Source organism: Schistocerca serialis, chromosome 3, assembly GCF_023864345.2.
Source record: "Schistocerca serialis cubense isolate TAMUIC-IGC-003099 chromosome 3, iqSchSeri2.2, whole genome shotgun sequence".
NCBI classification, from domain to species: Eukaryota; Metazoa; Arthropoda; class Insecta; order Orthoptera; family Acrididae; genus Schistocerca; species Schistocerca serialis.
The window spans coordinates 379,501,793-379,518,022 of record NC_064640.1 but is presented as its reverse complement, the minus strand read 5'-3'; the positions used below and the strand labels follow the sequence as shown (position 1 = coordinate 379,518,022).

Here is a 16,230-nt window from a genome sequence, read left to right as displayed (position 1 = left end):
CAAGTTTTAGAATTTCCGAGATTCTTGCTGTCATATGTGCCCTTTGTCAAAGTCACATATATAAGCAGGTATCTACATTTGCATTCTTCATCATCATTAGAATGAATTCTCTGCTCTGCTTATATACTTTCCTTACCGCGCCATGTGCCCATAACACCACCAGGTGGCATTCAGTCTCATGGCGGGCATAATGTTTTGTTTCATCAGCATATATTTAACACTAACTACTCACAATCCACACTTCTGAAAATGATTAGAAACTAATTTGTCCTTCATCTAAACAGGATATGCTGAACATATATGACATGTTTGTCTTCAGGAAGTGTTGTGAACAACCTACATAATTTTCAATATCCTGTCAGTAAGTAAGTTTTCTACAGTTGCCAACACAGTATGCACTCTCAGTTTGTTCCTGCTGACGACTGTCAGTTAATACCCACATTGTTAATTTTTACTGTTTCTATTTCCATATCTGACCAGGGTGTTAGCTAGTCTGTCTGTTGTGATCTGTTGATTTTCTGGCTGCCTCTGTGGCACTGTGGTCCAGTTTATAAGCATAAATACAAAACTATGCATTTCTGTTATACAGCATGATGCCATTACATGTTGTTACTTTGCTCAATTCCTTTCTTCAAGTATAAGAGCTTCACAAAGGCCGTGGTGGTAGACCTCTATGGAGCTGGTAGAAAGGGGTAGTTAAAGGTCAGGACATCGATAGTTCACCATCCTGGGAAGGGTAGTGAACCGCAGAGTGGATGCCTGGTAGTGATCCAACGTGCTGTCATCAAAACCTGCTAAAACATCCACGATGTATTGTTAAACAACTACAACAATCGTAATGATAGTCGGAGAATCAACTCCCCCGATACATAGGCTGTGAATGATCTGCGAGGAGGTGCAGCTGGCAGCCAGATACCTTGCAATGTTGTGTGGCCACTGGTGATGATGGGGCAGCAGTTCTGCGAGGACACCAACTGCAGCAGCACACGCCAGCTCTGAATGCTAACTAGAGATTGCCAGGCAGCAGAGGACACAGTGCGCAGGATCGTGTTGTGGCCCCAGGGTGGATGGGATGGCTCCCGGTGACAAGTGGCAGCTCATAATGAAGATTCGAGATTGTCAGGTAACACAGGACATAGTGCGCAGAATCAAGTTGTGACCCCAAGGTGGAAGGGATGGCTCCCAGCAACAACAATGGCTGTGCAAAGAGCAAGGCAGGCAGTAACAAGTTGGCCTGCACAGGTGATGCCAGATGAACTGCTGCACAGGCCTGTGTTTGAGATCTAAACCTCTAGGGTAGGAGGCCGGCAACAACTGAAGTAGGTCCCCAGATGGCCTGCCAGTTGGACGGCATTAAGTCCACAGCATCTGACTTGGTACCAGCAGCAAGGTCTAGAGGGGGCAACCGGTAGAGCCATGTAGGCTCATAGACTCATGTAGTGATATTGGTCTCCCCTCGGGAATGGTGGTTGGGAACCTGAAATTCCTTTGGGTAAAAGTGACAAATATTTATATGGTCTTGGCGCATCCTTGTTTGGTTACAGCACTGGTTTCAATCACATAAGCCACAACAAGTCTGTGGCTCAGATGTGAAGTGATTGGGCCACCAACGCTACAATGGGTCTGCCATGTTGCAGAGTTGGTGAAATTTCAACTCTGGCCCCTCAGCTGTGCCTGGAAATGTAGTAACTGTTCAGTATTATAACAGCAGTTCCTGATGTATTAGCAAACAGGCCCCCATGTAATAATGTTTGGTCAGCTCTAGTCTGACCTGATTATGGTGCCTCTTGCATTAGCTGTGTCAGGTGTCCTAATTTTATTCAGCTGTGCTCATTCAATTACACTGAAGAGTCAAAGAAACTGATACACCTCCTAATTCATGTAGGGCCCCCACGAATATGCAGAAGTGCCACAACACAGTGTGGAATGGATTTGATAATGTCTGAAGTAGTGCTGGCTGTCCATAAGTCCGCAAGAGTACGAGGTGGTGGAGATCTCTTCTGAACAGCTTGTTGCAAGACATCCCAAATATGCTCAGTAATGTTCATGTCTGGGAAATTTGGTGGCCAGTGGAAGTGTTTAAACTCAGAAGAGTATTCCTGGAGCCACTCTGTAGCAATTCTGGATGTATGGGGTGTCACATTGTCCTGCTGGAATTGCCCAAGTCTGGTGGAATGCACAATGGGCGTGAATGGATGCAGGTGATCAGACAGGATGCTTACAAAATGGTTCAAATGACTCTGAGCACTATGGGACTCAACTGCTGTGGTCATAAGTCCCCTAGAACTTAGAACTACTTAAACCTAACTAACCTAAGGACAGCACACAACACCCAGCCATCACGAGGCAGAGAAAATCCCTGTCCCCGCCGGGAATCGAACCCGGGAACCCGGGCGTGGGAAGCGAGAACGCTACCGCACGACCACGAGATGCGGGCAGGATGCTTACATGTGTGTCGCTTATCACAGTATATCTAGACATATCAGGGGTCCCGTATCGCTCCAACTGCACACGCCCCACACCATTACAGAGCCTCCACCAGCTTGAACAGTCCCCTGCTGACATGCAGGGTCCATGGATTCATGAGGTTGTCTCCATACCCATAGACGTCCATTGGCTCGGTGCAATTTGAAATGAGACTCATCCAACCAGTCATCAATAGTCCAGTGTCGGTGTTGACAGGCCCAGGCAAGGCGTAAAGCTTTGAGTTGTGCATCATCAAGGGTACAAGAGTGGGCCTTCAGCTCCAAAAGCCCATATCAATGGTGTTTCATTGAATGGTTCGTACACTTACACTTGTTGAATGCCCAGCATTGGAATCTGCAGAAATTAGTGGAAGAGTAGCACTTCTGTCATGTTGAACGATTCTCTTCAGTCGTCATTGGTCCCATTCTTGCAGGATCTTTTTCTGGCTGCAGTGATATCAGAGATTTGATGTTTTACTTGATTCCTGATATTCACAGTACACTCGTGAAATGGTCGTATGGGAAAAACCCCACTTTGGCTGTGTCCCATCACTCATACGCAGAGTATAACACCATGTTCAAATTCACTTAAATCTTGATAATCTGCCACTGTAGCAGCAGTAACTGATCTAATAACTGCACCAGACACTTGTTGTCTTATACAGGAATTGCTGGCTGCAGCGCTGTATTCTACCTGTTTGCGTATCTCTGTTCTTGAATATGCATGCCTATACTAGTTTCTTTGGACCTTCAGTGTATTTGCAGCGCAACATGCCGCCTTCCTTCAGAAAATCTGGCCTCTGTATTTCTGTCCATGGTAATTCTATGGAATCTTGACATACATTTAGAAGTTGACAATTGTAAACAGTACACTTAGTTTTCCTCTTACATTGGCTCAGCTTAAACCACAAGGTTCATCGGCTGTATTCTTAATTCTAAACATCATTTTTCTGCGCTTAGTCCACTGGACTATCTTGCTTCCCTACAGGAATATATTCCCACTGAATTATCACTTACAGACTACTAAAATAATACTATTGAATTCTCCCATTTTGACAGATTCCTCAGCAAACATTTCCACAGTAAACAATCTTGTTCAACTCCTTATGCTTCACAATTCTGCTTGTTTACCACACAGCTTTTTATTCTTGCTTAACTAGTCATTACATGTTACAGTTTACCCAATCCACTGGTAGTTACTGCACGGGAAGTTCATTGGTGTCCATGGTTTTCCACCTAATGTAGACGCAGGTCTCACAAGCAAAACCAGAACCGCTCCATTACCAGAAACTGAGATACTTGTAGTCATAATGTTGTGGCTTTGCTCACTGCAGTATTACTGTACATGTTGGAACATTCAGTTAGTGGTAATTCGACACTCATCTATATCTACTTCTACATCTATACTCTGCAAACCACCATGAAGTGCATGACAGAAGGTGGTGGTTGTGGTCTTCAGTCCGAAGACTGGTTTTATGCAACTCTCCATGCTACTCTATCCAGTGCAAGCCTTTTCATCTCTGAATAACTACTGCAACCAACATCTTTCTGAATTTGCTTAGTCTCCCTCTATGATTTTTACCCCCCACTCCCCTCAAATACCAAATTGGTGATCCCTTGATGTCTCAGAATGTGTCCTATCAACCAGTCCCTTCTTTTGGTCAAGCTGTGCCACAAATTTCTTGTCTGACCATTCTATTCAGTACTTCCTCATTAGTTACATGACTGAGCCATCCAATCTTCAGCATTCTTCTTCTGTAGCATCACATTTTGAAAGCTTCTATTCTCTTTTAAAGCTGTTTATCGTCTGTGTTTTGCTTCCATACATGGCTACACTCCAGACAAATACCTTCAGAAATGACTTCCTAACACTTAAATCTATATTCACTGTTAACAAATTTCTCTTCTGCAGAAATGCTTTTCTTGCGATTGCCAGTCAACAATTTATACCCTCTCTACTTTGGTCATCATCAGTTATTTTGCTGCCCAAATGGCAAAACTCATCTACTACTTTGTGTGTCTTGTGTCCTAATCCGATTCGCTTAGCATCAGCTGATTTAAGTCAATTACATTCCATAACCTTGTTTTGCTTTTGCTGATGTTAAGTTGGCCAGAATTTCATACATTTTTCCAACAAATGAGTAAATGCTCTAGCAATTTCAGCAAAGCCCTTGGCAAATTTTCTGTAATATAAAGTGTGCCCAAATGAAAAGGAGACTACAGTTTTATGTAAAGAAATTTTAATAACAATATTATAATTACAGTTCAGTTCATGTGGAAAAGTATAACTACACTTAACTGCGACTGACAATGATACACCGATCTCAATGCGCAGGGAAGGAGTTGATGGCTTCAGTGTAGAAACTCCTAGGTTGCTGACAGATCCAGTTTTCGACAGTGTCCTGCACATCCTCATCATAGCTGAAGCTCTGGTCTTTCAGAGACTGTTAAGGTGTTGAAGATATGTGAGTTGCATGGGAAGATGTTCCAGGACCTCCCATAGAAATTTTTGAAGGAGCCTGAGGATATTCTTGGCATCATGTGGCCTAGCATTGTCTTTGGGAAACACTATCCTATTCAAGCGGTTGCCCCTGCATTTGTTCTTGATGGGCTGTTTCGAGCCTCCGGAATGTGCTGCAATACTGCTCAGCATTAACTGTTGCAACCTGTGGTAGCCAGTCAATGAGCAGAGGTCCTTCTTCATCATAAAAGAAACTGAGCATTACATTTGCCTTTGGGGAGACTGGGCTTTTTTTGGAGCAGGGGTTCTGGATGCCACTACTTCATGTTCATCCAGTTGGAGGTGGGGTCAAAGTGGTAACAATACCTATCATCATATTACACAATCTGAGCAATAAAATCTGTTCCTTGCTCCAAGTACCTCAACGGGTGAATCAGGCAAATATCTATTCTCACCATCTTCTGATTCTCTGAATTATTTTCGGGCTCCCACTGTGCACAAACTTCTCTGTAACAAAGGTTCTTAAGGCTTATGTGATGCACAGTTCCTTTGCTGATTGACAGTTCAACAGCAATGTAATATGTGGTGACCCAATGATTTGTATGTATGAGCTCCTCCACAGCTGAATTCATAGGACTGGTGGTGACAATGTGTGCAAGCCCATGGTGTGGCATGCCCTTGATGTTTACATGCCCATTTCACCACTGGAATATTGTACACCGTGCAAGACACTGCTCTCCATACACCTCTTCCATCCTATGAAGAAACTGTGATGAATGCTCCCCTTCTGCACGAAGAAATTGAATAAACATGCTAATTGCAACCTCTTAAACACTTGCTCCAGTTGTTGCACATGCTCCTCTAGGTCTTTAGAAAACACAATATCACCATCTAAATAGACTATACATTGACGTGGTTTTAATCCCCTGAACAATAAATCCAATAACCTCTGCAACGTTGTGGTGCATTCTTAAGCCCAAATGACATCTGTAAATACTCATAGTAACCCCACGGAACAGTAAATGTGGTCTTTGGATGGCTTTCTGGAATGACTTCAAATTGGTGACACCCACTCTTCAAGTCCATCATGGAGTTATATTTACATTGACCTAAGTTGTCCAAAGTCCAATTTAAGTTAGGTACGAGGGTAATCCCAAAAGTAAGGTCTCCTATTTTTTATAGATAGATAGACATGTTTACTTCTACAATGGTTTACATCAGTTTACAGCTTGAACATTTAGCTATTTTTCGTGATAATCACCATTTCTGTCGATGCATTTTTGTAGACGCTGTGGCAGTTTTCGTATGCCCATGTCATACCAGCTCGCCGTCATGCTGTTCAGAAAATTATGAACCTCTTCTTTCACCTCATCGTTGGAGATGAATCGCTTCCCGGAAAAATGTTCTTCTAACCTATGGAACAGGTGATAATCACTGGGTGCCAAGTCAGGACTATAGGGTGGGTGGGTGATTATGTTCCACTGAAACTGTTGCAGGAGAGCAACAGTTTGCTGAGTGATGTGTGGGCGAGCGTTGTCATGGAGAATGTGTACCCCTTGCTCAACATTCCTCTTCTCTGGTTCTGAATTGCTCGTTTGAGTTTTTTCAGAGTCTCACAGTACCTGTCAGCGTTAATTGTGGTCCCAGCGATTCAGCTCCAATGACGAGGTGAATGAAGAGGTGCATAACTTTCTGAACAGCATGGCGGCGAGCTGGTATGACATGAGCATACAAAAACTGCCACAGCGTCTACAAAAATGCATTGACAGAAATGGTGATTATGTCGAAAAATAGCTAAATGTTCAAGCTGTAAACTGACGTAAACCATTGTAGAAATAATCAGGTCTATGTACTTTTAAAAAAATAGGAGACCTTACTTTTGGGATTACCCTCGTATAATATATGCACCCACGATTGTTCTTTCATTTATGTATCAATAATTGCAACAAAAACAGTATTTCTTTGTTTCATCTGATGATTTCTTTAGAAAAATGACAACAGCTGTTCCCCAGGGACTATCAGTTTCTTCAATAATGCCATCAGCCAACTGCTAATCAATGAAATCTTGCAATATAGGTTGCAGGTGCCCTGATATTCTATATGGCATTTTGTGCACTGAGGGGTTATTACCTGTCGGAATTCTATGCTGAGTCACAGGTGTTGCTGGTAATGGTCCACTATGATTGAACAAATCTGTGAATCTCATTAACAAAGTTTCCTTCACCGACTTATCCTTTCCTTTCAAATGCTTGAACTTCTTGCATAATGCAGATGCATTGAGTTTGCTTGGGCAGGTTTCCAGTTGACTTATCCAAATAACCCTCATCTAGGATGCCCAACCTGACAATCAATAACCATTTTGGCAGATGTACTTTGTCAGAGCCAGAATTACCTATTATTCACGCAATACCCAGCTATTTCTTACACGTTTCCCATGCTTCTATGTACAAAACAATGCTAAGTGCCCAACGTGTCCAATGTGTCATTTTGTTCTGATGGCTCTATAACACACAACACATCATTCAGTCGATCAGCACTTTATGTGATGCTTATTTAGAAAAATCCAGCCCTAGGATTGCACAGTAGCCCTCACCAATATGGAGCAATACTTCCACATATTACTGAAAATTCCTTGCTCTAATACAGAAATTAAGCAATGCTGCTCTCTATGGCGGTATTTTTTGTTCCCTACTCAACGTAATCTATATCACAGGGATTTTAGTGTCTACCTACCCAGGAGGTCCAGACCAGTTACTGACACATGAACCCCTATGTCTGCTAAAAACCTATGTTTCATACCAATTACCATGCCCACCAACCGGCACTCTACTTTTGCTTATGCATATGCTTTTGCTACATTCTGCTTTACCAGCAACACTGCCCAGTGGCTGAGGAATTCCCATTGGCATTCAATGAGTGCTTACCACAATGCCGTTCACTTTTCTTCCTATTCTGACAGTCTCGCGCCTGATGCCTCACCACCCCACATTGTTGGCAGCAGTGTTTCTGAATGTCGCCCGTACATCCATACCCGTACCATTTTACCTCAAAAAAACACTTGGCTTATCTTGCTCCTGAGGTGTTATGTACATTTCCTCAATATGTATGGCAACCTTAATGGCAACAGCTAAAGCCTTTTGATTTTCTCTTTTCTCAATCTCTTCACTCTGTGTCAACTCCTAGGCATGTACATCAATTTTCTTGATATTACAGGATGCCTCCACCGACTCATTTTGTTTCCAAGACATCCTGTTAAGTTGTTCCCTGAAGGATCTAACACTATTATGTTTGCAATAATGCTGATACAAGTCCATATTTATGTTGTTCAAATGTACAAGCTTTATTTAACCTATCATGGTACATGTCTTGCCTACCAATCACATCTTACCCACACTAGTGGCAGCTTCCAGACTGTCAACAGAACCTGACACATTCTCAGCTGGTTTATTTAAAAAAGGAATCACTAAACTAGCTGTAATAGGATTGAAGCTTTTGCCTCCACTGTTCTGTCTTGTCTATGCTCACTATCTGCCATTAATGTGTCTACCCATCTTTGTAATGCGGCAACCTTCTCCACTGGTTCAGGCAACTGTTTTATCAAAACTTTGACTGCTTTCTGTGTTGTCATACTCATGCTTATGGCATTTGTGCAACCTCTTTCTAACAACACAATATACTTTAAGTACATCTACCACAAACACTCTTGCAGAGGTACAAGACAATGACACTAATTCTTACAGTGGATCATAGCTTATTGAGACACTGAGCACTGTTGGCTGACACTGTATGCATACACAATAATTCATGACCTGCTAAATTAAAATACTGGCATCTCACTGGCCACAAGCAATATTCTTTACAATTCCCTTTAAACTGTGAAAAGTTGGTACATTTCTCTTGTTTCATTAAAAACTCTCTCACCAAATTCATACTACTGAACTGCAGATTATGACCGGAGATGTGGTCCTGGATCCCACTGAGGATGCCAGTTACCACTTCTCTCACTGCTTATAAGGGCCGCAGTGATAGGCCTCTATGGTGGGTGCAGAAACAGAGTAGTTGGAGGTCATGATACCAACAGTCCACCACCCAGTAGCAGTAGAGTGGTGAGTGGACGCCTAGTACTTGTCCAGTGTGTAGTCATTAAACATCCTTGCTAAAATAGTTATTTATTGTTCACCAACTACAAAAATTGTGATGATACTCAAACAAGTCAACACCCCTCAGAACATAAGCTGTGTACAGCTGCAAGGAGTAGCAGCTGGTGGCATGTAGCTTGACAGCTTGCACTGTTAGCCAACAACTGGTCATGACGCCAGTGATTCTGTAAGGATGCCGACTGCAGGAGCTCACGACAGCTTGTAATGCAGACTAAAGACAGCTCGACAGCCCCGGCTGTAGTGCACAGAAACATGTTGGGACCCAAGGTTGGATAGGCTGGCTCCCGGCAGCAATGGTGGCTGCTGATTCGTGCAGAGGCAGGCAGCAACGAGTCTGCTGCACAGGCGTTAGCGATGGAACAGCCGCATGGCCCCAGGCTCGAGCTCAAAATCACCAGGGTATGACGCCGGCAACTGCTCAAGTTGGTCTCCAGGTGGCCCACCATTTAGAGGGTGTTAATTCCACAGCATCAGACTTGACACCAGCAACAGTGCTGCAGCTAGCATTGGCAGAGCCTGGAGAAGGTGACTGCGCCATGTAGACTCGTGGACAGGTGTAGGTCTTCCCTCGTGAATGGTGGCTGGCAGACTGTGACACATTTGACTTAAAATGATGTGTGTTTATACAGTCTTGGCCCATACTTGTTTTGCTACAGCATTGGTTTTGATCACATAAGCCAAAAGAAGTCTGTGGGTTGGATGTGAAGTAACTGTGCCACCAATGCTGCAATGGCTTTGCTATCTTGCTGAACTGGTGATATTTCAGCTCTGGTTTTAATAATGTTCAGTCAACTTCAGACTGGCCCGTTTACACAGCCCCTTGCATTAGCATTGGCTGGTGTCCGAATTTAACTCAGCTGCACCTGATCAGTTATTTGCGGTGCAACAGTGTAGCTGATGCAGCGATATCATATGCCAATCTGTCAGAATATCTAGTTTCGACCCAAGTCCAACATGCTTTGTACAACAGCTTGTATTAGCAAAGCATACTCATAAGGTTCAACACCCACTTTCTTTCAAAAAATAATAAATAAATAAAATAAAATAAAATAAAATAAAATATCTGCACTCTATAGTGCTTTCACTTTGCATTTGTGAAACTTACTCCAAACCTCAGCCCATAAAAACCAACAAAAAGCAAATACAAGTGCAATTAGACAGCTGCCGCCCCTGGCACAACAAACACTCCCTTCCCTGTGGCCTAGAAATCCTTGGCAAACACATCTGTTCCATCACAGAATCCCTCAACACTTACACCAACAACTTCACCAAGTCTTCCCTCACCTACAACTACCTCTCAGATATTATCAACAAACAAATTTCCAGAGCATATCCTCCTTTCATCTCTTGAAGTAAAGCCCTGACATAAGATTCTCTCTCACCGATACTTTTTAGCAGCTTTTGGCTGTATCACGCTTCAGGTGCACATCATGCTACAATCCTGCAGCAACTATCAGGGTCTCTCATGCTCAGCCAAACCCTTTCATGGTTAAACCTAATCTCAAACTGGAACATCACAGTCTGGAAGCACAAAGAAATTGTGCTACACTGTTAGTTTTAGTAAAGAAAGCAAACAGTTCAGTGTGTCTATGATACAATTTGAAGGCTGTGATACACAAGTAATCTGGATGAATATTTTGACTTCGTACTATCACAAAATACATCACAAGGTGACATGACAACATGACAATAGTAGCATACTCTCACACCTAACAATGGACCTGGAATCCAAATTCAATGAGCATACAATCATCTGTTTTAATCTGGAAAAGTACCTTTAAACTCTATTGGAAGGTTTCCCCATCACTTCACATGTAAACAAACATGCTATACTTAGGGATCCATCACTGGTGCATGTGCTGTTGCACCTTGACAATTCATTCCATGTTTAGAGCAGCATATACCATTTGGCTTGACTCACTGCCACCTGCACAGTAACTGGCAAATGGATCCCTAGTGTGCATGTTGAAAATCAGCATTCATACTGTCCTCCTCAAGTACATAATCATGAATGACAGAAGCCCATCACTGTATGATAAGCAACCCATGACTCTGCTCTTACTCCTTTATTCCCCTGTCTTGCACATATATTTGCACAAGTGTCCTAGTCTGGGTATGGTCTCTCCATTATCATGTTGCCATGATGGAGGCTAGGCACGGCAGTTTCATGTATATGGTCACCACCAAGAATGATAGTTTTCAGTGGCCTACTGCCATTGTGATAAGGAGGCACACAGCCAATCACCATGAGATGCCTGACACAGCCCGCTGGCAACCCACGCTGACTCACCAGTGCAAATTCAGATGACCCTGACAAAATGGATTCAAAGCATCATCAGACTACGCCATCAAATTTTCCAGCACACAGACATTGGCTTCAGTCATCCACCCTCCAATGCTATAGAGATGACACAAACATGGAAACTGCCACCCTTATGCACCTATTCCAGTGAGACAGGGTGTAATATCTGATGGTATTGATCATGATGACACAAAGGAATCACTGAAAGCTGCAAACGTTCAGGTGGCACCGCTGAACCACATACACCACATCTGACAATCTTAAGAATGAGTGATGCAGACTGTGCCATTAGCCATGGTGGTGACACAAAGGTTGCCAAACCATTTTTTCCCTTCGCTTCGCTCCTGGTATAGACCTATGTTACTACTGACAAACTTGTAGCTGTATCATCTCATTACGGTCTTCGTTAAATCAGAACACTGGCTATTGAATCCACTCAGTGGGGTTGTATGTGTGCTGTTGCTCAACTCTCGTCACAGTTCTTGCATTCAATAAACATCTGCCTACCAAGACAGATCTCCAGCCTCTTTAAAAGGATATGGTATTAGAAGCTGATGAATTATTGATAACAACTGACTGAAAAAGGGGAAAGGCAAAAGAAAATGAACAGGTAGTTTTGAGGGATGAAATAGTGATGGCAGCACAGAATCAATTAGGCAAAAGGACATGGTCCAGTAGAGATCCTTGGATGACACAAGAGATACAGAATTTAACTGACAAATGCAGGGAAAAAAAGAACAGAATAAAGAATCAACCTAAAAAAATTAGACTGATAGAGTCTGCAAATGTCAAAGCAGGAATGGCTAAAGGAGAAATGATAGATTGAAGAAGCACTCAGGACAACTGGAAAAAGAGATGCCACCTATTAGAAAATTAAAGTGATTTTCAGAGGAAAGAGTAGTGGCTGCATGACTATTAACCGAGATGGCTAGCCAGTATTAAGCAAAGAATAGAAAATGGAAAGATGGGAGGAATATGTAGAAAAGTTATACAAGGGAAATGAATTCAAAGACAGTTCTAGAGAAGAGGAAGTAGATGAGGGAGATGTGATACTGTGAGAAGAATTTGAGAGAGCACTGAAAGGCGTAAATGAGCATGAGTCCCCTGGAGTACACATGATGTTTCGTCAGAATTATTCAGATCCTTTTCCGAATTGTTGAGATCCTTGTGAGAACATGCCACGAGAAAACGATTCTATCTCGTATTTAAGATATGGGAGATAGATGAAATACCCTCAGGTTTCAAGAAGAATTCCTATTCCACAGAAAGTACATTTGACAAGTGTGAATGTTAATAATCTGTCGGCCTAACAAGCCAGGGATGTAAAATACTGACACACATTATTGACAGAAGAATGGAAAAGCTGGTACAAGCCAACCTTGGGGAAGATCAGTTTGGATTCCATGCAAGGCAATAATGACCCTATGCCTTATCTTAGAAGAAAAGCTGAAGAGAGGTACAGTTATGTTGAGACCATTTGTGGATTTACAGAAAGCTTTTGACAATGTTGACTGGAATACCAGTGCTGAAATTCTGGAGGTAGCAAGGATAAAATACAGGACACAAAGGGTTTTTTTACAACTTGTACTGTTTTAAGTGTCGAAGGACATTTAAGGAGAGCAGTGACTGAGAATGAAGTGAGACAAGATTGTCACCACTCCCTGCTGTTATTCAATATGTACACTGAGCAAACAGTGAAGGAAACCAAGGAGAAATTTGAAAAGGGAATTAAAGGAATAAAAACTTTGACATTTATTGATGACTATGCAGTTTTGTCAGAAATAGCAGTGTGTTGAAAAGAGGTTATAATACAAATATCAACAAAAGCAAAACAAGAGTAGTGGAATGTATTCAAATTAAATCAGACAATGCTGAAGTAAATAGATTAGGAAATGAGACACTAAACATAGACATGTCCTGCTATTTTGGCAGCAGAATAAATGAGAAAACAGTACAGACAAACAAAGAATAGATACTGCTCTTGAAATGTGGTGTTGCAGAAGAATGATGAATATCAGATGGGTCAATTGGTTAACTAATGAAGAAACATTTCATCAAATTGGGGAGAATTAAAGTATATGGCAAATCTTGGCTGAAAGATCGGAAATCTTGGCTAAAAGACCGGATCGGTTGATTGGACACATACCAATGCACAGAGGAACAGTCAGTTTGGTAATGGAGGAAAAGGTGGGGGATAAAAACAGCAGAGGCACACCAAGGCTTGACTACAGTAAACTGGTTCGAGTGTATGTAGGTTGCAGTACTTATGCAGAGATGAAGTGGCTTACACAGGATAGACGAGTGTGAGGTGCATCAAGCCATTCTTTGGATTGAAGACTAGAACAATATTAGAACTTAGCACACATGGCAGCAAACAAATAACACAAAAATACATACCTTGTATGATGACATGAGTCTTTCAACAGCATCTGCTCCAGAACCAAGTAAATTCCTTGCAGTCGTAAAATACTGAGTTCTCTCACTAACTCCCCCATCTGGAGAACTGTTCTGACCTATAAGACAGAGATTCAAAATACCACATGAGCGTAACAATAGGGGTAATTTATATTATTTTTAAAAACAACAACAGTACCACCACCACTACCACCACCACCACAATCATAATTTTTGTCATTAAATGTCATGTAAACTTAAGTACTGAAACCAAAATAAATTATTTTTTTACTAAATAAAGCATTGTAAAAGTGTGCACATTTTAAAATTCATTCATAATTGGCAGGAGTTATCCTTCTACACTCAATCTTTAGAAACAGCACTGGTGAGATAAGTCTCCTGACAATCTTGAAAGAGAGAAAACTGTACACTATCTCATATGTTTAAAAAACTACAATCAAAAATGCCTGTGCAATTAGCTCTTAACATTGAGAAACAATACAGGATGTTTGGCTCAAACTGTAGAGTAGTATCTGACACACACTCAGCAAGTATGTACTGAGAAAGGTAGTGAACCATTGGAAAAATCTACTATGGTTTCATATGAACATTAGAATGCTGTTAAGGAAACAATGGGCACTGTACTCTTAGTTAAAATTAAGTCATAAAAGATGAGTAGAAGTTAACTGAAAAGAAGATTATCATAAAAACTTGGGTAAAAAGTTGCCAACTAATACAAATGCAAAATTATATCAAGGGGAAAAGTCTCAGCCATATGTGGAATCAGTCAAGACAAGAAAATTTTCTGTTCAGTTGCTCATAGGTAAAACTAATTCCAAAATCTGTAACATCAAAGCAAAGCCAGGCACTCAAATGTCATTTTTTCAGAATTTTTTCACTGAGAACTATCCTACTCTGGTTCCCCTGCATGCATCTGAGGAAGGTACACACAGGGGTATTCATATATAAAAATGAAAAGCAACTAAAATCACTAGTTTTGTATTCAAGTAGTGATGTCTTCCAGTCTTCCATGTGGTTTTCATAATGGCTTGTAAGACAAGCCTGCATAGCTTCAGACTTACACCAACGAGGTGAGATTACAGTTTATTTTTGGAACACATTTTATAAATCAGTATTGTCACTTTCCTTTGGGCTAATTAAGCCCCCTTCCCCTTTAAAATCTGCCAAATGTGTGTACCAATTTTCACCCTTTATAAGTGAAGTCTAGGCAACTATACTGGACATGTAGAGTTCATGTTTCTTAGCTTAAAATTTTCTCATGCCTCCATACCACCATTAAATCAACTGACAAATGTAATTACACAATGTTCTATCAAATATGTGAGTCAAATAAAGATTTCTTGAAAGGTAGTGTTGCCATACATCGAAAATATGATCATTATCAATCCCAATATCAGAAATACCTTAGGGAAACATTAAAGGTGAGTTGCAGTTAACACTATATATAAAATTTGTGTGCAGATGCTACTGCTGACTGTATGAGAGAAAATTCATAAACCATGTTCTACAATAATTTTTCTAAAAATCATAAACTCTCTGTATTTCCCAGCAATCCAGAATTGTAACTTCAGAAAAATGTTAAGTCAGTTTTCCTTGATAATTAACCCCCCCCCCCCCTCCCCCAGGTTGTGTGTGTGTATGATACAGATAGGGGAGGGAGGTTGGGGGAGAGGGGCATCTGCGGAGAGACTGGAGAGGCCAGACAAACAAGTGGTTTCTGAGGATGTCGATGATAGACTGACCTGGCCTGGTAATATTAGCCAACATGGAATTGCTATATTGGTACTGCACATGGCTGAAAGCAAGGGGAAACTCCAGTCATTACATTCCCCCGAGGGCATGCAAGTCTATTTATTGTATGGCTTAATGATGATGGCATCCTCTTGAGTAAACTATTCCAAAGGCAAAATAGTCCCCCATTTGCATGCCCAGGTGGTGGTTACTCAGGACGATGTTGTCATCAAGAGAAACAAAACCAGCATTCTACAGGTTGGAGTGTAGCATGTTTGATCCATTAATTGAGTAAGGTGGTTAGAGAATTTAAAAAGGGAAATGGATAGGTTGAAGATGGATATAGCAGGAATTAGCGAAATGTGGTGGCAGCAGTAACAGAACTTCTGGTCAGATTGGTATAGGGTTATCAATGCAAAATCAAATATGGATAATGCAGAAGTAGATCTAATAATGAATAAAAAAACAGGAATGTGGGTATGCTACTATGAACAGCACAGCGTATGCATTACAGTAGCCAAGACAGACATGAAGCTAATGCCCACCACAGCAGTACAAGTTTATATACCTACTAGTTTTACACATGATGAAGGAATTGAGAGAATGTATGACGAGATAAACGGAATTATTGAAATAGTTCTAGGAGACAAAAATTTAATAATGTTGGGGGACTGGAATTCGATAGCAGAGAAAGGA

General features: G+C 41.5%; 1 protein-coding gene across 1 annotated transcript in view; it reads right to left on the bottom strand.

Moving 5' to 3' along the window:
* The window catches only part of LOC126470213 (ATP-binding cassette sub-family D member), a 91,400-nt gene that overhangs the window by 51,112 nt on the left and 24,058 nt on the right, over window positions 1-16,230 (bottom strand). The window contains exon 5 of the mRNA XM_050097892.1: window positions 13,786-13,901. Within this exon, the coding sequence (XP_049953849.1) occupies window positions 13,786-13,901 (116 nt within the window). The remainder of the gene's footprint in view (window positions 1-13,785; window positions 13,902-16,230) is intronic.